The 27,406-nt window shown below is 34.8% G+C and overlaps 1 protein-coding gene across 1 annotated transcript; it reads left to right on the forward strand.

Moving 5' to 3' along the window:
* The first annotated feature begins 8 nt into the window (after positions 1-8).
* Positions 9-26,262, forward strand: LOC129869714 (uncharacterized). Its single transcript, XM_055944353.1, has 3 exons — positions 9-54; positions 496-693; positions 26,054-26,262. The coding sequence occupies exons 1-3, from the start codon at positions 9-11 to the stop codon at positions 26,260-26,262; spliced, it is 453 nt and encodes a 150-aa protein (XP_055800328.1).
* Positions 26,263-27,406: the final 1,144 nt, after the last annotated feature.

Here is a 27,406-nt window from a genome sequence, read left to right on the forward strand (position 1 = left end):
GGATTACCATGGACTTCATGATGGGATTGCCTCGAACATCCAGAGCTAATGATGGTATTTGGGTAATCGTTGATCGATTGACCAAGTCAGCGCATTTCTTGCCAGTATAGTCCACTTTTACTGCAAATCATCTAGCTCAAATCTATATTCAGGAGGTGGTCCATCTGCATGGGGTACCAATATCTATTATATCAAATAGGGAATCTTAATTTACTTCCTATTTTTAGAGGGCCTTTCAAAGAGAGTTGGGCACCCGGGTTGATCTTAGTATGGCATTTCATCCACAGACCAACAGTCAGTCAGAGCATACTATTCAGGTTCTAGAGGATATGCTGCAAGCTTGTGTATTAGAGTTCAAGGGTCATTGGGAGCAGTACTTAGCTTTGCCAGAGTTTGCGTACAACAACATCTATCACTCTAGTATTCAGATGGCCCCGTTTGAGGCCTTATATGGTAGGCGTTGTCGCACTTCAGTTGGTTGGTTCTATTATTCAGAGCTTGGGCCGCACAGTACCGATTTACTTCAGGATGCCTTTGCTAAAGTTCGGGCTATTCAGGATAGGTTGAGGACAACTCAGAGTAGGCATCAAAGTTATGCTGATCGCAGGCGTCGGCCCTTGCGCTACGAGGTAGGAGATCAGGTGTTCTTACGGGTATCACCCTTGAAGGGCATAATGAGATTCGGCAGGCACGGTAAGCTTAGCCCCAGGTATATCAGGCCCATTGAGATTCTGAGGAGAGTTTGCTTATGAGTTGGCTTTTCCACCAGCATTTTCATTTTCATCTATTACACCCTATTTTTTATGTTTCTATGTTGTACCAGTACATTCCAGATGAGTTTCACCTGCTTCAGTATGACTCTGTTGAGTTGGATGATCGTCTGACTTTTGTTGAGGAGCCAGTTGCTATTCTAGCCAGAGATGTTCACCAACTTCGTTCTAAGTCCATCCCCGTGATTAAGGTTTAGTGGCGCCATCGTTCTATCGAGGAGGCTACATAGGAGATCGAGAAGATGATGCGCAAGCAGTTCCCCAGCTTATTTGGCCATCCAGGTATACCCTTTTCCCTACTTTGGCGGACGGAAGTTCTTTTAGTAGTGGAAGTTGTAATGACCCTCAAGGTCATTTTTGGAATTTTTGTAAAATGACCATTTTACCCCTCCCTTTAGTTGTCCTGAGTCATTTCTGATTGGTACCGGGTGTTGATTTTTAGAAAATGCTATGAAAAGTTAAGTCTTTGAAAATTTTGAGTTTTCATAAGTTTTAAGTATTAAAAAGTGGTATTTGGGGTCAATCGGAGCTACAGGTCTCGAAACAGAATTTTGCCAATTCCAATAGCTCCAAAATGTCGAAATTGGCTTAGAAGACTTTATGAAATCAGTTTTGGAGTTGTAACGAAGTTTTGAGGCCCTAAGTTGAGAATTTGAGGAATTTTAAGCCAAGGTTTGACTTTGGTCAACTTTTGGAGTTTCGATGCTCAGAATAGAATTCCGATGACTCCATTGGATTCGAGAGATGGTTTTCTGTCTAGAAAAAGTGTTGGTTGAATTTGAGAGGTCCTGAGTCCATTTTGATATTTTGAAGGTCTAAGTTGGTTTAGGTGCGACTTTTGAATTTTGGGTCAACGAGATCTCGAATTCAAATTCTGATAGTTCTATCAGCTCTGGAATGACCAAATTAGGCTAGAAGCATGGTTGACTCAAGTATCAAGGTGATCGATACAAGTTTGGGGTCATTTGTCTTTTTTAACTTTGAAAGTTTGCCTATAGTTGACTTTGGTCAATATTCTTGAAAAATACACTCGGATGAAAATTCTGATAACTCAATTAGTTCCAGAATGTCTATTTTAGTCTATAATGATCCTTTGTTTGCTTTTCGAGGCTTTCAGTCTAATCTCGAGGCCCATTGTGGAACGTGGCTTAAAATGACTCTTGGGTGTGAGACCCACTTTCTATTAAAATGATCTCGTATGGGAAGTTTGAAGACGCCATTGAGTTTGGAACATCGAATTTAGTGTAGTAACATATGTGGATTACTTTTAATGGGTTCTGAACGAATTCTGAACACCCCGTCGGAGATTTTGGACTTTTCCAAAATCTGTGTTGCAGAAAATCTGGTGCAAGACCGTTTTTAGGTTTGGCCTCAACTTTAAAACCCCATAATAGCTCCAAATTGGGTGATTCTAAAGGCAAACTTGTGAGATTTTTCGTGGAGAACGCATTGGGGAGCTTGAAAAATTATTTGGAGCATTCGATTCAGGTAAAAATTATGATCTTATTTGCAGCAGTGTCCATTTTTGGAATGAGTTTTTGAAGAATTTTGAAAGGTTATTTCTTGACCTATATAAATCCAATTTTGGTGATTCAAGGGTCTAAATTCAAGAAAATTTCGTGAGGAATCTTGTGGTGCTCTACGAAATACTAGAGAAAGCTTTGTTTGAGGTAAAAATGTATTTTTAGTTACTAATTTAGTCTTTTTCAGAATACAATTTTGTTGAATTTTGGAAGAGTGTATCTTGGCTAATATAACTCTGTTTTGAGTGATTCTTGAGGCTAGATTGTGGGTTTTTTCGCAAGGATCGTCATAGTGTAATTTGTTTAGATTAGAAGAGTCTCGTTTCTTCAGAATTAGCTAATTTTGATGCTGTCAATTTTGGTCTTCTAGTTGGAATTTATGAGTTTTGGTTGCATGTTTGTCCCGCGTAGTTTTTCACCCCAAATTATGTTATAAATTTGATTTATGAACTTGGGGTGACGTTTAGAACCTATTTTGGGGGTCAAATCCAGAATTTCATATGCGGGTCCCACATTTTCCATTTTAGATCTTGAAATTGGTCCGTCTCTAAAAATTATGAAATTAGTGTCTAAAAGACCGTATCAACATTGTGGTTTTATTTTTGACAGCGTGGCAGTATTCCAATGCAGTTCGGAAGGGAAAAGCTCCAGCACAGTGATTTAAAGCCCGCATATTTAGCCTACAGGTAGGCTACGGTTTATCTTTTTTTAGATTGAGATGAAATGTGTGAAAGCATGTTGAAATAGTTGGAATTTTTATTGGGTAGTTTAATTGTATATCTCAGGTGTTAGAAATCATATTTTAGGCTTGTTATCGGGTTTTTTGGGTATTTAGAAGCATGTGTATCTTATCATTATTTGCAAAAAGAACACAACTGTTGCAAAAACTGGGATTATTATAAGGAGAGTTGAATGAGCATGTTGTTGATACTATGGATTATGTTGGCCTTAGTATAGAAAGTAAACTTGCTTTAGATGCCCCGGCGTCACTCCGATGGACTTAGATTCTTGTAGAATGGTGTAGCGGGCTAGTGCCTAGTAGCTGGCCTTAGCTAGGTGATACCCTTGCTCTTAATAAAAACCTCATCAATAACTCGGTATAATCGTGACTTTCGTAATGCATCGGCAATAATAGATTTCGTGATCATTGACTTTGGCTCTGGTTCAAGTTTTGGCGGTATATCAATTGATTCATTGGGGAAAAGATTTTTGGCTCTTCATAAAAACCAATCCCGGCCTCCATTCTGAATTATCGAGGAGCATCCGGGTACCTAGCCCTGGCCTCTACCGGTTTGTTAGTATGATGAGCATTTGGGTACCCAATCTTGGCCTCGATCATATCGATGTGTTATGGCGAGTATTCGAGTACCCAGTCCTAGCCTTGATCATATCGATGTGTTACGGCGAGTATCCGGGTACCAGTCCAGGCCTTGACCGCATCTGTAATACCCCATAATCTTTTTCGCAAAGATTCGAATATTTCTTCACATGTGTGTAGACTCAAACCGAAGAACTTGTAATTTTATATGTGAGTTAGGATCAATTCCTAAGTATTTTAAGAGTGATAGATGTGGTTTAGGCTAATGAAGGATCTCTAACACCAAGCCGAGTCCAAAAAATTCCTTTCGACTAAGTTTCCGAATGAGTTAGTATAAGAGTCAACTTCAAACGACCATATCTCCTACAATAAGATAAATTGGGTGGATCATGACCTATCAAATTAAAGGTCTTTGAGTCTTTTTTCCAACGCCACCAAGATTGCATTTTTTGGGGTTCGGAATCGAACGTTATGACCATTTTAATAAAGACTATCACTGTAGGAATTTTAAGCCTAGCGCTCCAGTGGCGCCCGGCGCCACTATAGCACCCGAAACCAGCCTCAGTAGTTTGGGTGTTGGCGTGGCGCGCCAGCTATAGCGCCAGTAGTTTAGCCCATTTTCCAGTTTTGATGAAGGGAAACTTGGACTTTTTCTCTAAATATATATACACTAACTTGGAACATTTTGGGATTATTTTTTTTGTCTTTCACCTCCCCAAAACCCAAATCTTCATCCCCTATTCTCTTCCAAATCATCTCCAACAAAAATGTCTCTCAAAAGCTCAAGGATTCAAGCTTTCCATTGAAGACCCAACAACAAGGTTTCTTCAAAACCTACTCTAAGGTATGTAAGGCTAACCTAAAATATGGACTGAGTTCTTCCATATGCTCCATAGATGTGTTGGATGAAAATGGTGAAAAGCTTGAACCTTCTATGAAGATTTTCTTGAGATTTTCCTAAACTCTAGAATATTTTTATATACTAGTAATTGATTGATGATTTTCATGACTTGAATTATTGAATAATTATCTTTCATGTTTATTTCATAAACCGTAGCTACATATTGACTACAAATGATTTTTTATCTATAAATTCATATGTATTGATGGTGTTCTTGAGTTGAGTTTTGTTGAGAGTATGGATTCATGTATTCATTCTCATAAACCCAAGATGAGATTTGTTTTTGTCATAATTGTCTTGAGGTTGAGATTTATGATGATGTTTGATGATGATGTGAATGATGATGTTTGGTGATGATGTGAATGGTGGTTATTTAACATGGGTAGAATGATTGATGAAGAGGTATGTTGATGATGATGTTTGAGGTGAAATGGATTGGAGTCTAATGTGACTACATTATATGTGATTTGCATAATTTGATTTGATTGGAGTTATATGAGTATAAATTATTGTTTGAGAAGGAGTTTTAAATAAATGATTTGTGAACATTTTTGTATAAACTATTTATACACTATTTTGAGTTTAAAGAATGATTATTTTCATCTTTGATTTAGAAAGAGTTTGAGCATGATTGGAGTTTGAAAAGTCTCTTAATTATTATTTTGAGCATAAGTATTTGGAGTATAAACGAGTTGACAATTTTTACATTAAAACATCTATTTTGAGATTATATCAATTTTAAAGAAAAGAGTTTGATGGTTTGAGATGAGTTGATTTGAAACAAGGTCCAATGAGGCCAGATTTGATTGAGTTTTGAAAAGAGTACAATGAGACTAAATGAGTTGATTTGAAAATAAGTCCTAAGAGACTAAATGAGTATTTTGAGTATTTTACTCACTTGATAGATATGAGCATATTGAGTCTTGGGAGGAGTATTGAGTACCGAATTGGGTATGAGTATAGTCCATACTTGAATCCCATGAACTACGTAGCCAACGTAGGAAGGTATTGTACCTTGTCGGATGTTTCCCTATTTTATTGTCCTAAAATAATAGGAGTTGATTGATTGATGGATCCATGATTGGTTAATTCATTCATACCCTGGCAAAGTATGAATGGATATGGCAACAACGTCTTGTACTATCACTTACTTATATGGTGATGGTTGTCGGTTAGAGAAACTCTCAATTGAGTGGATTGTGCTTGATATGATTGGTTTGATTGAGATTGTATCTGATTGAGTTGATTTGTAAATTATTGCTAAATTCTAATTTGCATATCTATTTTGACTTTATTGTTGAGTTGATTGTATGTGATTGGATTGTAAACGATTGGATAGGATTGAATTGGATTGTACAAGATTGGATTGGATTGAATATGATTGGATTGGATTAGATGATATATGATTGGATTGGATTAGATGATATGTGATTGGATTGGATTAGATGGTATATGATTGGTCTCTGTCTAAACTGTATTCTTATTTTAGACCTATGACACCTTGATTGAGTATCTCTTATCTTTATGACTTGAGATATTTGAATCGGTATTGTTTCATTCTGCCATATTACATACTTGTACATTTCACGTACTGACGTCCATTTGGACCTACATCATTTCATGATGCAGAGACAGGTTTAAGAGATCATCAATAGGTGTACCGTTGAGGATCTGTTCACACTCATCTTATTGGTGAGTCCTCCCCTACATTCGGAGGATACCACTTAAGTTATTCTTGCGTCTAGGTAGTCTTTTCATTCTGATTTGAGGTAGCCATGAACATGTCATTGGCACCAATTAGATAGTAGTGATAGAGGTTTCATAGACTATATAGTGATGGATTGATTGAGTATTTTATTTCTTGAATTATTCTTGTCAAACTATTTAACGACATAGATTGGAGTTCGATTTGTTCGCCCATGGCCTTTATTATTTGAGTTAGATTGATGATTTGAGTTGCCCATTAAATTATTTCTTTATTTTAAACTTTCGCTGATTGATTGATATGAATGGATGTGTGATTGGATCAAGTGGTTCGCTTGGGGACCAGCAATGGTCTTCGAGTGCCGGCCACGTCTAGGGTATCCTTTCGGAGTGTGACAACATCGATGTATTACGGTGAGCATCCGGGTACTCAGTCCCGCCCTCGACTGTATTGATGTATTATGGCAAGCATCCAGGTACTCAGTCCCACCCTTGGCCACTATGAACATTCGGACGAACATCTGGGTTCCAGTCCCGATCTCGAGCCCTAAGTCAACCCTAGATCGATTGACTCTTGGAGATTTTGGGTTTGGAATTGATACAGTACTTCGGCTTCTGACATCGCAGATTTTTGGTTCCTAGCTTTGATAGTTGTAGCTATAATATGTACTCGACGGGCTTATGGGGGTTTGTCTTAGTTTTTATTTAACTTGCACACGAGTGTCTCGGCTGGGCTTATGGGGGCCCAGTTGGGTATAGCTAGTTGTAGTTCTCATAGGTAGTACTCTTTTCCCTTTTGATTATGTTGACTCCTATTTAGGCTATTCCTCTTTTTTTTCATATTGTTTTTACCTTTTCATCTCATTCGTCCTATGATGCCTACTGGGTACATGTTGTCTTGATACTCATACTACACTCTGCATCTACTCTCGTGATACAGGACCGAGCACCAGCTACAATCATGGATAGATCGAGCATGTTACAGTCAACTTCGGAGACTAGGGTGAGCACTTGGCGTTTTTGGATCATTCCTGTCTCCTTCAGTATAGATGGCCCGTCTTTTGCCTTTTGAGACTAGTCAGTTGTTGTATATATTTTCGGTCCACTGTTGGAACTTGTACTCATCTTTTATTTTGTAGTAGCTCTGTACTTGTGACTTTCAGGTTTTGGGAGGGATCTTTAGTTGTTTATATCATGTTTTGGTTTACTTGCTCTTATTCTTTCTGTCTATCTTTATAATTCGCCACTCTTTTTAGTTTCTTTCCTCAAACCCATTACTTGAAGTTTCGGATTGATGGGTTGACTTACCTACTGGTGGGTTATAATAGGTGTCATCATGACCTAAGAAATTGGGTCGTGACATATTTCTTTTTTTTCAAGTTCTTTCAACAATGTTCTCAGAAGATACACGTCTTCTTAATCTTTTTTGCGTTTATAATATAATTTGAACTTCACATTGCTATGTAAAGTAGTCCTTGTATCAACATCAAAGAGATGACAATATTGTGGTTGTTCGATTTGTATGTGATGAATCATGTCACTAAAATAGTCGCATCCACAAATTTTTTATTACAACAATATATTCAGTAAAATCTTACAAGTGAGATTTGGAGAGGTAGAATTTACATAGACCTTACCACTACCTCATGAAAGTAGAGATGTTTTTTCCGAAAGACCCTCGACTCAAGATCCACAAACTTTCTATCCAAGGTAATAAATAATTTTTAGTATTTGAGAAAACAAGTAATCTACTTTTATTCTATAAGAATATAACAAATAACTTACTTTGGAGGGAAAAAATACAAGTATTTCTAAGCTATATCCGAAGTTTCAAGAATACATCTTATTTTTACGGAGATCTTATTACCCCTTCAAACTATTTTAAACGAAATAAATATCACCCTAAGCTAACATGCCATGGAAAACTAAATTCTTGATAAGCAATAAAATACACGTGTTGCCATGCGTCGCAATGTTTTTTGTTTTTTCGATAAAAGTTATTTTATTTTCTTTCTTTTTTAAAAAACTAGTTTACCGTACGTGCTTCACACGTATTTCTCACATCAATTGATAAACTATATAGAATAAAAATATAATTATTTAAAAAATAGCAATTGACTCTAAAATAAATGTTATAGGTATCTATTTAAATGGTATATCAATTAGTGTTTAACCAAATTTTTTAAAAGTGTTTCTAACAGACTATTTCTAAGCTCGGTTTATTTTGGAAAGTGCAAAAGATATATTTTTAAAGGAAATCTACTTTTAACTTCTGAAAATAGCTTCTGCTAATCCCTCAAAACACTTATTTTCCCACAAAATTTGTCAAACGCCTCACTTATTTTAAACAAACACTTTTGAGAAGTAATTAGTATTTGATCAATCTTTTTAAAAGTATTTTTGTATTTTTAAAAACGATTGAGCTTAATTAAATAATATTTATGATATAGTTTTTTTAATAAATATTTTACCTTATTTTCAAGATTACAAATTTCATACATGTAAATTCGTACACTTAAAACTTCTTTTAGATTTAGAAGTCTTTATTATTTTACCATGAAATTTAACTAGTTTCTTTCGCAAATATCACATAAGAAAATTTTGTGCTCTTAAAACTCTTTTTATTCTGTTGACTAATGTTCTAACTCCCGTGAAAATTTCAGATTTAGAAAGGAAACAAATTTGATTAAGAACAGTATCTACTATTTTTAATTAGAGTATAAGGTGGACTCAACTTTCATTTATGATTATTTTCCGTGATTATAATCTATATTTAAAAGGTGTTATTATAATCTATGTACTATATTTTTATTTTATTATATATTTTAGAACTCCTTAAATTTAAATATAATTAAGATAATTATTTAATGATTTGAGAAAAATAAAAAATGACAATTTTTTCTGTAGAGTCGTTTAATGAAGCACAAAAAGTTCAATCTTTTTAATATCTTGTAAGAAGATACAATTTTTTTCACGATACAGTAAATTATCTGCTTCATCTCTAGAATAATATAATATAAAAAATGAATCAACTTTGTTTCCTTCCTTGCGAAAATAAGTTTCTGAGACCACAAGTACATGTCACAAACCTAGCCAAAAGTCTGTTGAACAACAATTTCAACAAAATTAACAAAAAATAAAAATAGATTAAATCACAATTCACAATTCACAATGACCATCGTTAGTCGTTACCATCACCAATTGTCATATAAAATTTAAAATATTGTTTTGATATAATATTCGATCAACTTAGTATTTTATTTGAACTTTATATTTATCATTTTTAAACAGATACAAATTTTATATATTAAGAAGTTGAGAAAACAAAAATCTTAACTATAATTTGTATTTAGATATTAATGCAACATCTTAATATACATATGTGTATTTATATTTAGATCTTTAAATCTTAACACATTTTAATATGTAGATGTGTATTCAAATTCATACATCTTAATCTTAAAACAAATTCAAGAAAATAATGAGAACCACTCACACCAATGTTGTTACATATAATAAATTAACAAATATTAAAAGGAACCATACCCCACAAACTACAACAAAGGACACGCGGAAGTAGCTACAAATAACACTTGTCAACATATAGATGAATATTTATCTACATAATAAATAAGTGAAAAGTCTTTTGCATCCAAGAAAATAAGCTGAATCAAAACTAAATAAAACTACAGAGAATGAAGAACGAAAGAAACAAACAAAATAAAAGGACAATGAAAAATTAGAAAAGAAAGACACATATTAACCTTAAACAAATTGTGTGTAAATTATTAGTTAAATAGAATTGTATGAATTGTATCTTTCAAATAAATAATTATATAAGGTAATATTTAAATTAATTTAGAAGTGTAAATTATTAAGATTTCTTTAAATAAAATTATAATTTTTTTTTTAAAAAGTAAAGTTAATTGATTTAGAAGTGTCCATAACTTAGCAGAAAATTTTTATTGTTTTATATTGTTTTGGGCCCTTTGTTCCTTTTTTCCTTTTTTTTGGGACGTTTGTTGACGGCTTTTTTGTCCTATTTTTGTGGAGCTTTTTCATTATTTTTTGGAGGTTCTATTTAACTTTTTTTTGTCTATTATTTTTGAAAGATTTTTGACATTTTCTTTTTGGATCAAGTCTATAGGCATTTAACTATAATAAGAAAATGTTCTTCATTTAATATTTATTATGTTTATTATAGTCAATATTTAATATTATTAAAATAATAATATAAATTGAAGGAAAATAATGAAAATAAGACTTTATATAAAGCAGAGTCTTTTAATGAAGAGCAAAAAATTCAATCAGGTCTTCATGCTTTTAATATAGTACTAGTTAAGTGTACGTGTTTTGCACGTGTATGTCGCGTTAATTAATAATAATTACATATGAAAAGAATAAATTATTTTTTGCACGTCAAATCATTAAATATAATTTTTTTTAAAAATATTGTAAGACTTATAAGATTCAAAGTTTAATTAAAGAGGAATATGATAACTCAACATCATATTAAGTTACTAACAAATGCGGAGTAAATTAAATGTATTGAACAAAATGTCATTTTTTATCTAAAAAGTCAAAATTATATCGGTATTGATACACAAAAATACGCTCAAAGTAATAAGATAAAAAAATTCAAACTAAATTATATATGAGCATAATAATATATATAACAAATAATTAATAATAACAAATAACATAATGCATTATGATGAAGCAATAGATTAGTATCTGAAGTTAGCTTAATTTCATTTATTTTAACAACACAATATTCACGAATTATTTTTCAACGAGGAGGAGGAAAAGAGACCTTATGTGGATGAAGGCCAGGCCAAGTAGCATCATGACATATGGATGAAGAGTTGTCAGTAAATTAAAAGGACGCAGTCTCAGAATGTTAATTCACATTTATATTTTTTTATAAATGCGATTTTCTAACCCAAATATAATTTTTATGAGTTTAATGTTTCTTGTATATTGTCATATAATTTCATCTTTTTCTTTCTTACTATATTTTAGGAGTCAGGAAAAATAGTAAATGGCAACTCCTCTTGCATTATTCACGGACAAAAGTAAAAGTTGTACATATGTAGGAGTGTCCTAATAGGAATCATGATTCTCTTTTTATTATTTTAGAATACCTTAATAAACAAAATATTTATCAAATATTTAGGACGTCCAATTATCTTAGAATTTCTATCATAGCCACTATTAAATATCATTAAAATAAAAATATAATAATTGAAAAAATAGTAAAAAGACAATTTTATCTCGCGTTAATCAATAAAACTACACATAAAAATAACAAATTTATTATAAAGTATATCTAAAAAGACTTGAATCTCTTTCTTTAATTATTTTAATTCTTTTATTTTATTATATATTCATTTATTTTGTTTGCCATAATTTAAATAAAATTATATAATGTAAAAATATTAATTTTAAATAGGATTTTTAATATAGTTCAAGTAAGAAAAGATTTAAGAAGCAATATTTGATTCAATTCTAAAGTAGTAAATATTGGAAGTTCTTACCTATTACAAATAAGTAAGGATTTAATAACTATAAATTTAATAAATTTTAAGGTATTAAATATAAGGACAATGCTAAACTAATAATTATTTAAAGAAATCTTTTCATAGAAATAGAAAATTCATAGGCCCTTTTGTTAGACCCTCCTTAAACCCTGCGCATAGTTCAGATTGAAGATCTTTAATAGACTTCTTTTTAACTTCAAGATTTTCATTCTGTAATAACGTAACTAGGATGAATTCAAAACTATAAATCATGATATATGAAGTCTAAAAGATTCACAATTTTTTATTTAAATAAAGATAAAGAAAGAAAAGGAAAAAAAGAGATAAATCTTTAATTTTTTTGGCTACTTCATTCGGGCAACAACATGCTTGTTTTCTCCCATTTTTCGATTAAAGAATTTCAACTGAAAGAGAAAACACAATAAATTATTAAAAGAGGAGAATCCATTGTCAATTGTTAATTATGTATAATTCATACATATATAAAAGCTAGAAAGAATAGTGATGGCAATAATAAATCAGATGACAAAGAAAATCTTAATAAAAGAAACATAATATTTAATATGATTTAATTAAGTGATCTACCTATAAAAAAACTAATATTAAAAACATAAAAAGATTATTGAGAGAATAATCTCTTTTAAAAAATTTGCTTAACAACTATATTGTAGATGCTATTCAATTGTTTGTAAAATTAAAAAAATATTTAATTTATAGAAGTTCCAAACTTTTCCTCGTAGAAAGACTCCTAAACTTGAAAAAAGAATAAGAATTTGAGGACTCTTAAATTAAAATATTACGTAAATTTCATATTCTACAACTCCAAATAAAATGCTCTAATCAACTTAACATGTCTTTATGTTCTATTTGAACTATGTTTCTTCATAGACAAATTATATGAAGTAATCGTGGGAAGGAATTAAATAAGGTAATATTTTAAATTAATTCAAAGTTCCTAGTTAATTAAAGAAAAAAGTAGTATTTATTCGCCTACTTTAATTTTTTTTTAATTGGATTTAGGACTCCTTTCCATATACATCTAATTATTCTTAGGTAATTCTCACATACATCTTTTTTTCCATATATTTTAGGAGAGTTCTTAATTACCTGCACTTCTAATTATATATTTTAGGAGTTCTTAATTACGTACACCTCTTTTCTTATATATTTTAAAAGTCTTTAAAATAATATAAAAAATAATAATATAATAATTTTAAAAGATTGGTGAAAAGATAACTTTGTTTAAAATGAATTTTTTTAATGAAGAGTAAAAAGTTCAAATAACATTAAGGACTTTCATACTTTTAATATAGTATATGATTTCCATTTATATGAAGCAACAACAATATTCGTTACTCTCTTCGATTCCAACAGTATAATCAGAATTTTTAGGATTTTTCTTATAGGCAATTTCGGCAAAATAATTTCTGTAGTTAAAGAAGAATCTGACAATTTGTATTTCCAAATAGGTCTTGCTGAAGATATCCTATATCTAAAAAAAAGTAATTTGGTAACCATATAAGGGTAATTACCGCAAGTAGCACAACAAATAGTCATAAGTAGCATTATACGTTGAAATATTTGGTGAGTTCAAAATCTCTCTCTCTTCCATGACTTCTTCTCAGTCCAAATATCCAAAACTCAGCTGAATCAAAGTGAAGTTGTCACGATCCGAATCTGGGTGTGATGGTACCTGTCCTTTTCAATCGGATAAGTCAGCCTAAAACCTATCATTTACGGAGAATAAAGCGGAAAACAGTCTAAATAAGTAAATATTAAACAAAAGCAGAAGTCTTTCAACTTAAATACCCCTAAAGATTGGTTGTCACATGTAGAGGCCACTAAAATAACAAGATGGAAATAAAAATACAAGTCTTAATATGTCTTCAAATCTCAAATAGAGTAAAACATAAAAATACAGAAAGTGCGAGAGTCTGCTGGATATCAATAGCTACCTCTCTCAAACTCCCAGAAGCTTCGAATGATCAGAAGAGACTGTGATCAAAGTTCAGGCTCAGAATCTACACAAATGTAGAAGCAAGGATGAGTACCAAACAACAGGGTACCCAACAAGCTAACTAGAAAAGCTAAGTAAATCTAATAGGATTCACGAACTCCTTTCCAACCCAACTGAACCTCCAGACTACAACCTGCATGAAAAATCCAGCCCAACATAACAGTTCATGCTAAACAATTCAATAAGGTTCAGACAACTCAATTATCACAAGATATATCATACAAATACTCACAAGTCACAAATAGGCATCAAACTGTCAACGTAGATATGCAGAATATGTATATGCACACTCAATGATCATGCATGTGTGCAATTATCGGCAAAGACCTCGACATAATAAACTCTGATTGGAAATGACCTCAGTCCCACAACCTCGCCGAAAATGACCTCGGCAATATAATTCCGCTGGAAATGACCTCGGCAATATAATTCAGTCAAAAATGACATCGACAATATAATCCCATCAAAAATGACCTCGTTAATATAATCCTATCGAAAATGACCTCAGCAATATAATCCCATCAAAAATAACCTCGGCCATATCATATCCCTGATTGGAAAAGGCCTCGATCTCACAATCATATACCTCTCATCACCGTGTTTCAGAACCAATACAAACAGCATGCTCACACAAGTAATGAGGAATAATCAATTCAGACAAACTGCAATCACAATTAGACTATCAAGTATTTCATCAAATACACATAGATATCTAGATTACGACATGTAATATTCAATACTTAATAATATCAAATGTTATTTTTTATTAACCACATCTATTCATTTTAGTTTAGTTCATATCACAATTAAATCCGTAACATCATCCCCCATTACGCCTCATCACATGTACAACAGGATATTAGAGAATTCTAAGAGATTCACGGAGTTTTAAGAGTCTACTTGCCTTAATCAAGATGCGATCAATCAATCAACGTGAGCCTTACCCTTCTGATTATACTCCGAATCGCTAAAATCTATTCAAATAATATTTCATATTCAGAAATCAAACCCAACGATATCAAAAATGCAAAATTCGATGAAAAAAGAGTCAAAGGCTCAAAATCCGAATTCAAAATTGGGGGTTTAAATTCGAGAATTTTTGGATGAAATTGTTTCTCTTAGTGTTAGGAACTCATTAGCGAAAACCGCTTCAAAAACCCAGCCTAAATCAAGTCACATTCACCATTTTAAGAAATTCTCGATGTTCTTGAAAAATGGCCATTTTCACCCATTGAAATTCCCCAAATTCATGTTAAAACCAACAATTAATCATTGGAAAATGATGAAATTGAGTTAAAAAGACTTACCCAATGAAATGCCACGAAAATATCCTCTTCAAACCACCTATTCTGCTCTCAAGAACTCCAAAAATGGAGTAAAAAGTTAAAACCCCGTCTAAAACCCTCTCAGGTGTCGCTTTAAGCGACACAGGGTTGTGGTTCGCTTAAATGAACCCCGCTTAAGTGACCCAGTTCGCTTAAGTGGCACCCCCTTCGCTTAAGAGGAGTTTTCTTAAGCAACACTCTCTTCGCTTAAGCGGGGGCACCAGATATCAACAAACTCAAAATTTTATCACGTTTCAAAAGTCTCTGAATTGACCTTCGAGATTTGATCAAAATCCCGTATACATATACCATATATGCAATCCTACTAAATTTGAAATTGCGAACTCAACAGAACCATCAGATTTCAATTTTGAGGCCACCTTGACCCCAAAAAATAAAAAGTCGCAACTAAACCAACATTATTCCTCAAAAGACCAAAATGCCCTCAGAGCTTCTGAAATATACATAGGAACTCTTCCTAGACTTAAAATCACCCTCCGAATCTAACGAAGTCATCAGAATTTCATTTCGAGTACCTGATCCTCAAATGTTGACCAAAGTCAAACCTATGGCAAAAAATTCAACTATTTCAACCCAACCCCTCAAATCAATGATATGATCCCGAATATGATTCCTTCAACTCTCCTAGATCAATTTCAACGTTCCAAAATTGATGAAATCGACAGAATTCTATTGTGAGACACGAACCTTCGAATGACCTCAAATACCATTTTTGAGTCATTCTAAACTTCTAAAATTCAAAATTTACCAAAAATCTCAACTTTTCAAGAAAATCACAGAACCGACATCAGATATCAACCAATTATGACTCGAAAAAACTACAAAGAGGATTGATCTTTTTATGAAAATTTCCAAAAATTACCTTCAGGGTAAAATTTTAAACACACACACAATATATATATATATATATATATATATATATATATATATATATATATAGTGTTAATGAACCCCCTGACACAATTGAGAAGCTTGACTCAATGGTTAAGGGTTATTCATTTTTTGTCGGGTTGCTAGTTTGAATCCTAATAACTACACTTTTTTAAAAAACTTTTAGCTTTATTAAGTCCCATCATTTCCTCTTTTTCCATTAGTAAAAGTAAGACCTAAGTATATATAATTGCTTGGTTTAACCTCATGCATCAAACCATATTAATGTTAATATGTTAATGTATCATATTTAAACAAAAAAATTATCACTTGTTTTTTTGTATATTCTCTACCTTTTATGTCATGATCCGATTTCTCGAGTTCTGATGACACCTACTATAACTCAATAATATGTAAGTTGATCCATATCCTAGAACTACAAGTAATGGGATTAAGGATAGAAACTAAATAAGAATAATCAATTTACAGAAATAAAGAAGATTCAAGGCTGCAAACCAAAACATATATACACAATAAAATATCTTTCTCAGAACATAGAAGTCACATGTATAGAGCTATTACAAAATGAATACAAGTCCCAAAGTGAACCACAAAAACAAAAAATGGTCTCAAAAAGTAAAAGACTAGTTAGTTATGTACATAAGGAGATATGTAAAGTCCAGAATGCCATGTGTTCATCCTCGTCTCTGAATCAGATTGGTGCAAGCTCGATCTCAACACTGGTAGTTGGTGTTCAGACCTGCATCACGAAAACAGATGCAAAGTGTTGTATGTGTACTAGAATAATAGGTACTCAATAGGCATCATAGGCCGACTGAGCAAGAAAAGTAAAATTAATATGAAATGCTAGAATCAAACACAACAGAGGTCAAAGGGAAGAAAACTTAACAGGAATGCATACGAGTTTGCTAAGAACAGAATAGTAAGAAGAAAGTAAAGCTAACTAAACCCAATTGGCCCCAACAAGCCCATAGGGTACACTCGTGTGCAAGTTTTAAGTAAAACTTGAACGGACCCCCATAAGCTCGACAGGTGCATAGAAGAGTTAGGGACCACGAAGAGATCTGAAAATACTTCCAATACTACCATGATCTTTTATGGACTTGAACTGAGTCGACTGAGTGCTAGGGACTTCTACGGCTAGGAAAGGATCCAAGGACTTTAACCAAGACGAAGAATAAGCCTATGACTCTAACCAAGGTTGAGGGTACACCAAGGACTCTAACAGAGGCAAAAGATATGCCAAAGACTCTAATCAAGGCGAAAGATACTTCAATGACTCTAACCAAGGCAAAAGATACGCCAAGGACTCTAACTAAGGCAAAAGATAAGCCGAGGACTCTAAATCAAGGATTAGAGCTGATATAGGGACTTTAACCAAGAACAAAGATGGGTCAGCTAGATTTAGGATCAACGGCCAAACGAGCGTCAAGGGGAGAACCCCAAACCGAGTGCATCAATAAATCACTCTAAGACCAAACCAAATACAACCTGAATCAAGTGCACATGAGCCGATGAAAGGAGGGAATTATGGATAAAAGGTCTCAAGCACTTGGTTACTTTCTAGCTAAGGCTCATACTATCAGACTCAAGTTTGCTATATATATCTAGAGGGAGCTAAGCTGTCCGAAGCGACATTGGATAAATTCTAAGGCCTATCTTCTCCAAACCACACATGTTTGTGACAAACACTGGTCTAAGCCTAAGCTAAGGCCAAACATGCTTAATATTAACCAATAAACACATATCAAACACACCACAAGGTAAGGATGATCAAAAATAAAGAAATCAACATGCCAATGGTCCCAAATCACCTGAAATAGGCCTAAAATATGGATTCTAAGAAGCTAAGCATGATCAACTATGTACCTACACCAAATTCATACAAATCAACATACCATTACATATTCAACCTCAATCTAAAAAATGGGAAGTCGTAGCCTACCTTTAAATTGATCGCACTCACTTTAAATCATGTCTCTAGAGCTTTTCCCTTATGTACGGCCTCTGACGTTGTCACGCTATCAAAAATAGGATCACAACCTTACTAAACTTGTTTAGACACTAAAATCACTTAAAATGATGAAAAATCAATTTTGGAATCTAAAATGGGAATGTGGGACCCATGAGAAAACAATCTAGAATTGACTCTATCAAAAGGTCCTAATTAGCTTCTCAAACTTGTGTCACAAAATAGAACACAATTTGGAGCTCAAAACAGCCCAAACAACCATCATGCAAAAATCACCCTTAAAAGCTAAATAAAGAGAGTTGGCAACTCCTTTGGGACTAAATATACCTCAAACAAAGGTTCCCCATAATCCCCGAACACTCCAACATATAGCCACTAAAATTCCGAATATCTAGGTTTGAATCACCCCAAATAAAGATAAATTGAGAGGCGTATCACACTTTGAATATTTCTTAGCATAGATTACCACGTCTGGTCATTAAATAAAATACCAGAGTCAAATGATATCGCGAACATAGCCCAAGTATCCCGCAATCATAGAGGGTTAAGAAATTTTCCTTCGCGAATGTGGCTAATGGCCTATGAATGCAAATGCTAGGGGATTAGGGGTCCGTGATCACGACAGATGGCCTGTAAATGCGAAGTCTTGCTAGCTTGAGCTTTGCGAACGTGGACAAGATGGCCCGTGAATGTGAAGGCCAAAACTTACCTATACCAGCTGATATGCATAAGTTGGTTTTGGAAAGTTTCAATTCTCTAATGGGGTGATTGGGATTCGGTCGGAACCTCGTTTGCAATGAAAAACTATGCTACCCACCATATTCGATGTTCTGAACTTAATAATGATGTCGGAATTTCAAACTGAGATCTTTTTTAGTAGAAGTGGGTCCCACACCTAAGTATCATTTTTAGCCAATTTCCACAAAAGGGATTGGGATTAGACTGCAATCCTTGAAAAGCACATGAAGGGTTGTTCTAGGCTAAACTCGACATTCTAAAGCTATATACAGTGGAAAAATTCTAATTCGAGCGCATTTACAAAGAATATTGACAAAGGTCAAACTTAGGTCAAATTTTAAAAGTTAAAACCCCTAATGACACAAACTAGCACCAAAAGCCTTGGTCTTTGAGCCGACCATGCCGCTGGCCTAAAATGAACCTTCTGGAGTTAATAGAACTATTAGAATTCTATTCTGAGGTCTTTTTCCTGATGTTTTGACTAAAGTTAAATATTAAAGTTTCAAAAGCTCCAATATACAGAAACGAGCATGAAACCCAAATGAACGACCAGGTAACCGATTAGTCAGTACCAAAAAGTCATAATGACTTGGGGTCTCTATAGGAATGCTTTAAACAATGAAAAGAAGACATTTTCAAAGAAATAGCCTAGAGAGTCATTACAACATCCACTACTAAAAAGGACTTTTGTTCGCGAAAGTAAGAGCCATGAAGTACTTGAAGGCTCAAATAAGTCAGGGAACTGTTCTCACATTTCCTGTTCGGTCGTCGAGGTAGCCTCATCGATTGGACGGTACCTCGAATGGCCTTAACTATAGGAATAGCTCTCTAACACAACTGTCGCACATCTTTGGCTAGAATGGCAATTTGCTTATCTATAAAAGTCAGGCGATGATCCAACTCAACCAAATCATACTGGAGCACATGACACTCATCTGGAACATACCAGCACAATATTGAAATATGAAAAACTGGGTGAATAACTAAAAATACAAAAGGTAGGGCTAAGTCATAGGCGACATCTCACACTATCCTCAAAATCTCAAAAGGCCCTATATATCAGGGCTAATCTTGCCCTGCCTCCCAAATATCATCACTCCCTTCATGGGAGACACTTGGAGGAATACTCGGTCTCCATCTCTAAATCTCAAAGGCCAACATCTATGATCAGTATAACTCTTATGCCTGCTCTGAGTTGCCTTAAGTTTTTCTTAAATCATCCATACTCTATCCAAGGCATCATGAAGCAAGTCTGTACCATGCGGCCTGGGCTCTAAAGACTCAAACCAATCTATCAGAAAGAGATAACATCTACCATATAAGGACTCAAATGGGGCCATCTGAATACTCGAGTGGTAGCTGTTGTTGTATGCGAACTCTGCCAAAGACAAATTTTGGTCCTATTAACCTCCAAAATCTAAGAAATAAGCATGCAACATATCCTCCAACACCTGAATAGTATGCTCTGACTTCTCATTGGTCTGCAGATGGAAATCTGTGACAAGATCAACTCGAGTACCCAACTCCTCTCGAAAGGTCCTCCAAAACTTAGAAGTAAAATGAGAACCTTGATCTAAAATGATAGATACAGGCACACCATAAAGGTGAACCACCTCCCAAATATAGATATAAGGCAACCTGTCAACACTGAAGGAAGATTGAACAGGAAGAAAAATTCCAAATAACCCAGGCTTTGTTTCACCCAAAATGGAGCCAAATTGAGAAGGATATCGCACTTAGAATATTTCTTAAAATAGCTTATCATGTCTGGTCTTTAAATAAAAGACCAGACTTAAATGACTATCTCAAACACATCAAAAATAGCCTGTAATCATAGAGGGTTAAGAAATTTCCCTTTGCATATGCAGTCAAAGGCTCATGAATGTGAAGGCCAGGGGATAAGTGGTCTGCGATCGTGATAGATGGCCTACGAAGGAAAAGTCTTAATAGCTTGAGCTTCACGAACGTAGCTAAGATAGCCCGTGAATGTGAAGGCCAAAACTTACCTACACCAGCTGATGCGTATCAGCTAAATTTGGCAAGTTTCAATTCTTCGATGGGGTATTCGAGATTTGTTCGAAAACTCATTTGTATAGAAAAACTATGATATCCACTAAATTCAACATTTCAAACTCAACAAATATATCAAAATTTCAAACCGAGGTTGTTTTGAGTAGAAGTGGGTCCCACTCCTCTGTATCATTTTTGGAGAATTTCCATAAGGGGGATCGGGATTAGACTGGAAGCCTCATAAATTACATGAAGGATTGTTCTAGATCAAACTCGACTTTGTAAACCTATACTCACTGCAAAATTCTCATTCGAGCGTGTTTACCATGAATATTGACAAGGTCAAACTTAGGCCAAAGTTTAAAAGTTAAAACCCCTAATAACACAAACTCGCACCAAAAGCTTCGATATTTGAGCCAAACATGTCACCGGCCTAAAGTGATCCTTCCAAAGCTAATGGAACTATTAAAATTCCATTCTGAGGTTGTTTACCATATGTTTTGACCAAAAATTAAATATTCAAGTTTTAAAAGCTCTAATACACAGAATGAGTTGAAAACCCAAACGAACAATCAGGTGACTAATCAGTCAGTGCCAACAGTCCTAAATAACTTGCGATCACTATTGGAACACTTTAAATAATGAAAAGAAGATATTTTCACATAAATGACCTGGAGGGTCATTACAACATCCACTGCTAAAAGAGGACTTTCATCCACGAAAGAAGGAGTTATGAAGTACCTAAAGGCTCAAATAAGTTGGGGAACTGCTCCCATATCTCCTTCTTGGTCTCCTAGGTATCCTCATTGAATTAAAGGTGCCTCCAAAAGACCTTAACCATAGGGATGGCTCTCTAATGCAACAGTAGCACATCTTTGGCTAGAATGACAACTTGCTCCTCTACAAAGGTCAGGCGATCATCCAGCTCAATCGAATCATATTGGAGCACATAAGAATCATCTGGAACATACCAGCACAACATTGAAAAATTGAAAACTAGGTGAATAGCTTCAGGAGGTAGGGCTAACTCGTAGGCGACATTTCACACTCTCCTCAAAATCTCAAAATACCCTATATACTTAGGGCTAATCTTGCCCCACCTCCCAAATCTCATCACATCCTTTATCGGCAACACTCAAAGGAATACTCAGTCTCTAACTACAAATCTCAATGGCCAATATCTACAATCCGTATAGCTTTTATGCCTGCTCTGAGCTGCCCTAATTCTGTCCTGAATAACCCAAAATCTGTCCAAGGCCTCATGAAGAAAGTCTGTACCATGTGGCCTAGGCTCTGAAGACCCAAACCAATCAACCAGAGAGGGATAAAGTCTACCATATAAGGCCTTATATGAGTCCATCTAAATACTTGAATAGTAGTTGTTATTATATGCGAACTCTGTCGAAGAAATATTTTAGTCCTACTGACCTCTAAAATATAACACATAAGCATGCAACATATCCTCCAATACTTGAATAGTACACTCTAACTTTCTGTCGATCTGTGGATGGAAAGTCGTGATAAGATCAACTCGAGTACCCAACTCTGCCTAAAAGGTCCTCCAAATGCTAGAAGTGAACTGAGAACCCCGATCTAAGATGATAGATACATGAACACCATGAAGGCAAACCTACTTCCGAATATAGATACAAGACAACCTCTCATAACTGAAGGAAGTTTGAATGGGAATGAAGTGCGCTAACTTGGTCAATTAATCCATGATGACCCAAATATTGTCAACACCTCTAGGAATCTAAGGTAATCCCACAATAAAGTCCATGGTGATACACTTCTAATTCTACTATGGAATGGGTAACCTCTAAAACTCGCCATTGGGCCTCAAGTTCTCGGCCTTCACCTACTAATAACACAAGTAACGGGAAACAATCTGTGATATCTTATCTTATGCCACTTCACTAATAGTGTTGTCTCATATAGTGATACATCTTTGATGTGCTTGGATGGATAAAATATCTAGAATGATAGGCCTCATAAAGGATCAGCTGAATAAAATCCCAACTCTGAGGACACGTAAGCTTTCATCAAACCACAAGAACACATATGAGTTTAAGGTAGCATACCTAGCATCACCTCACAAAACCCTCTCTCAAAGAGATACCAAGTCCTCATCCTCAAAATAACAACTGCAAATCTAATCAAGAAGAGATGACTTCACCACTCATCAGTTCTTTAGGCCAGCTAGGGAGTGATGGCGCTTGTACTTAGAGACCAGACCAATAAGGTCACCTCTATTGTTTTTGGATGAGTTCTCAGAGGACTTTCTTAGAGCATTAGAAATAGAATCCATGATCAGTTCTCCAAGGTCTCCATAATTGTGTCTTAGTATGAGGCTACGTTCTATGAGCTCTTCCTCCATACTATGATTATATTGCCTACTGAGTAGGAAAGGATTTAATGTTTTGTTCATGGTTTGAGATTTTTGTTGAGGATGGAGACTGAGCCTATGAATGCAGTGGGTCAATTTGTCTTAGAAGTTGTTGACTATGCCCGTACTATGGACCATCTCCATTACGAGGCCCAAGGGGGCAACGATAAGAGGATCAATGCTAGGAAAGCTACATTGGGTTCTAGTCTAGGGGTAGGGACTCTTATGATAGGCCTTACTAGAGGTTTCAGTAGGGTTAGTTTAGCCAGCCTGTTTAGGCGGCGCTTTCTGCCTCAGAGGATGATCACTATAGGAAGAGTGATTTTCGTACCGGCTCGAGTCAGGGTCGAGGTAGTTCAAAGTTGATACTTTAGGCCATGGTGGTTGTCCTCATGTTAATAGTAGACCTATATAGGGTTTTTATGATTTTAGAGAGCTCGATCACTAGTCTAAAGAGTGACCCTTGCGTATGGCAGCTGTACCAGCTCCACAAGAAGCACCACCAGTTCTAGCAGCAACATCTCTAACCAGAGGCGGAGGCCACGATCAAAACTATTAAGGTCGTCATTAGGATACACGAGGAGGTCCTCAAGGAGGCAAGTCAGGTGGTAGGGTTAATGCTCAGGGCAGAGGCGGATAAGGACACTTCTATGCAGCTCCAGCGAGGGTGAAGGTTGAGGCATTGGATGATGTTATCATATGTATGATTCCTTTATGCTATCAGCCTGCCTCGAATTTATTTGATCCAAGATCTATATTTTCATATATATCTCTGTAGTTTGCTTCTCGATTGAGTATGTGTTCTGAGCCTGTATCAGTGCCAATGCATGTTTCGACCTTTGTGGATGATACTTTAGCAGTGGATTGGGTATATAGATCTTGCCTAGTGACTATCTAGGGGTATGACACTTTGGCTGACCTTATTGAGTTGGATATGTTAGATCTGATGTTATTCTGGGCATGGATTGGTATCCCCTCACCGTGCAATCTTGTATTGCTATGTAAAGACTGTTACCTTTCCCATTCCTTGTACCCCTCTAATTGTGTGACAGGGCTCAGTTAGCCACACACCGACTGGGTTATTTCTTATATGCGGGCTTAGTGGTTGGTTGATAGAGATTGCATAGCCTACTTGTCTTATGTGAGATATGTTAGTAAGGAGGGCCCTACAGTTGATTCAGTTCCTATAGTGAAAGATTTCAACAATGTGTTCCTATAGACTTGCCTGGCCTTCTATCGGAGCGTGATATATACTTTGTTGTTCACTTGGAGTCGGGCACTCGTACTGTTTCTATTCTACCTTACTGGATGGCCCCTACAAAGCTCAAGGAGCTTAGTGTTGAGCTTTAGGATCTCTTGGGTAAGGGATTCATTCAGTCTAGTGTATTTCCCTAGGATGCCCCTATCTTATTTATTAAGAAGAAAGACAAGATTATTAGGGCTGGGCATAAAATATCAAAAACCGAATTATCGAATCGAACCGGCTATTTTGGTATTTTGGTATTTGGTAATTCAGTTCGGTATTCGATACTAAAATATAAAATTCAGTATTTTGATTTCGGTATTCGGTATTTCAGTTTTGATATTCAAAAAATATCGAATACCAAATTTTTTATTTTTTTATTAATACAAAAAAATTGGAAAAAAAAAGAAGAAAAATTACCAAAAAGAGAAGAGTTTTAGTAAGAGGAAACTATCCCATTTTTTCATTTTTCTTACCATTTCCATTTCAACTTTTCCACGTTTACAATATACTATATGCACACTTTCAAATACGTACATTATGGATAACTGCTAAAATTTAAATTCATATACATGTAAAAATTATAAATTCTAATTTTAAATTTATGTAATTGGTTAAGAATTCTAATTTCACTTTGTATGATTCATCACGTTAGCTATCTACATAAATTGTTTGGTAGTTACATTGAAAATGAAAGATTCCAACTCTTTCATATCTTTGCAGGAACTAATTAATAATTAATGCAGTGATGTAGAGTTTTTGGATAATTCAAAGAAAAACATATGTATAAAAAGTATGTGTGATATATTAGAGATTTTGTTTCCCACTCTTTTTCATCATTTTTATTACATGGTAATATTTTTTTTATTCTGTATCTATTCATAAATTATTTTCTCTTTGTTTACGATGTATGATTTCTCCTCTGTAGAATATGGCTTCAGAGCAATTTCAGTTTCGGTATTCGGAAAGTTAAAATACATAAATTACTTAATTATGGTGTAGTAATAAAAATATAAGTTAAGATATGTATTTTTTAGGTTAATGTAAATATTAAATGAGGATAAATTTTTATTGTACATTAACTATTAAAAAAATATGGTATTACCGAATACCGTACCGAACCGAAGTTTGATTTAACAATTACCGAACTGAAGTTTGAAAGTTCGGTATTTGGTATATACTTTAAATTACCGATTACCGAATTACCGAACCAAAACTTTGAAAATACCGAATCGAATACCGAATGCCCAGTCCTAGAGATTATGAGGATGTGTATTGACTACAGGCAGCTAAACAAGGTGACAATGAAGAACCATTATCATATGTTTCGTATTGATGACCTATTTGATCAGCTTCAGGGTGCCACGATGTTTTTTAAGATTAATTTGAGATCCAGTTACCATCAACTGAGGATTAGGGTAGAGAACATCCCTAAGAATGCATTTAGGACTCGTTATGTTCATTATGAGTTTCTAGTGATGTCTTTTGGGTTGACTAATGGCCATGCTTCCTTTATAGAATTGAGGATAAGCCATACCTTGATTTCTTCGTCATAGTGTTCATTGATGACATACTGGTATACTCGCAGAGCCAGAGAGAGAATGGGCAACATTTGAGGACTATGCTCTATACCTTGAGAGATCAGTTGTTTTATGTCAAGTTCTCAAAGTGCAAGTTTTGTTTTGAGTTTGTAGCATTCTTGGGGAAGCTGGTGTCCAAGGACGACATTATGGTGGATCCAGTAAAGATTGAGGCTATTCGTGATTGGGCTAGGCCCACCTCTACTACTGATATTCGTAGCTTCATCGGATTAGTGGATTACTACAAATGCATTATTGAGGGTTTCTCTACTATTGTAACATCTTTGACTCGATTGTCTCGCCAGTCTGATCTTTCTCAGTAGTTGGAGAAGTGTGAGATGAGGTTTCTGAATCTCAAGGAGTTTCTTACTACCGCTCCCATTTTAACTCTTCCAGTTAAGGGTGAGTTTCACAATATTTTATGATACATCAGGCGTTGGTTTGGGTTGTTTACTGATGTAGAGGGGACAAGTCACAGGTTATGCATTGAGACAGCTTAAGCTGCATGAGCACAACTACCCCACTCATGATTTGGAGTTGGCAGCTGTAGTTTTTGCGCTTAAAATTTAGAGGTAGTACCTTTATGGAGTTTATTATGAGATCTACACCGACCATAGGAGTCTTTAGTACATTATGAGCTAGAGATATCTTAATTCGAGGCAGAACCATTGGATTGAGCTTTTGAAGAACTATGACCTCTCTGTTCTCTACCTCCGGGCAAGGCAAATATAGTAATGGACACCTTGAGCCGAAAGACGATGAGTATAGATAGTCTATCTTTCCTTTCTGTTTCAGAGCAAACTTTTGCTTTAGACAGTCAGTCTTTAGCCTATAGGTTGATTCAGTTGGATATACCAGATTCTAGGCGGGTGCCACCAGGTCATTTTGTCTCCCAAAAAATAAAAATTACATTTAGATTCTTATTATTTTATTTCTCTTTCTCTCTTGTTCATAATTCCTAAATCATATTAGTTTCTTTATTGTATAAGAACGTAACACCCCATAGAATAATAGCCTAGATCCAGTTCGAGAACCAGTACAATGTTTAAAGGATATCACCTCCTAGTGACCACGAGTAGGGTTCTACAACCCATAGAAAGTCCTATGAGTCGTAGAAGTTACATGTAGGTCCTTTCCACACTTAGAGAAATATGAGTTTCTTTCAACCTACCCCACGAGTGGTTTTTATGATCTGTTGGAGTTCCTACAGACTTTAGGTGAGGTTCAGAGACTTAGACTCTCTTGTGTGCAGGATGAGTTAGCAAGACTATAACACCCCAACTGTTTTTTCGCAAAAACTCGAACCATTCTTGATATGCGTATAGACTAGAACTGAATGAATTTTAATTGTATATATGAGTTAGGATCAATTCCTAAGTATTTGAAGAGTATTACATATGATTTAGAGTCATAAGGGATCTCTAACACCAAGCTGAGCCCAAAGAATTTCTATCAACTAAATTTTCG

The sequence above is a fragment of the Solanum dulcamara genome, chromosome 10 (assembly GCF_947179165.1).
Source record: "Solanum dulcamara chromosome 10, daSolDulc1.2, whole genome shotgun sequence".
Classification (NCBI taxonomy): domain Eukaryota; kingdom Viridiplantae; phylum Streptophyta; class Magnoliopsida; order Solanales; family Solanaceae; genus Solanum; species Solanum dulcamara.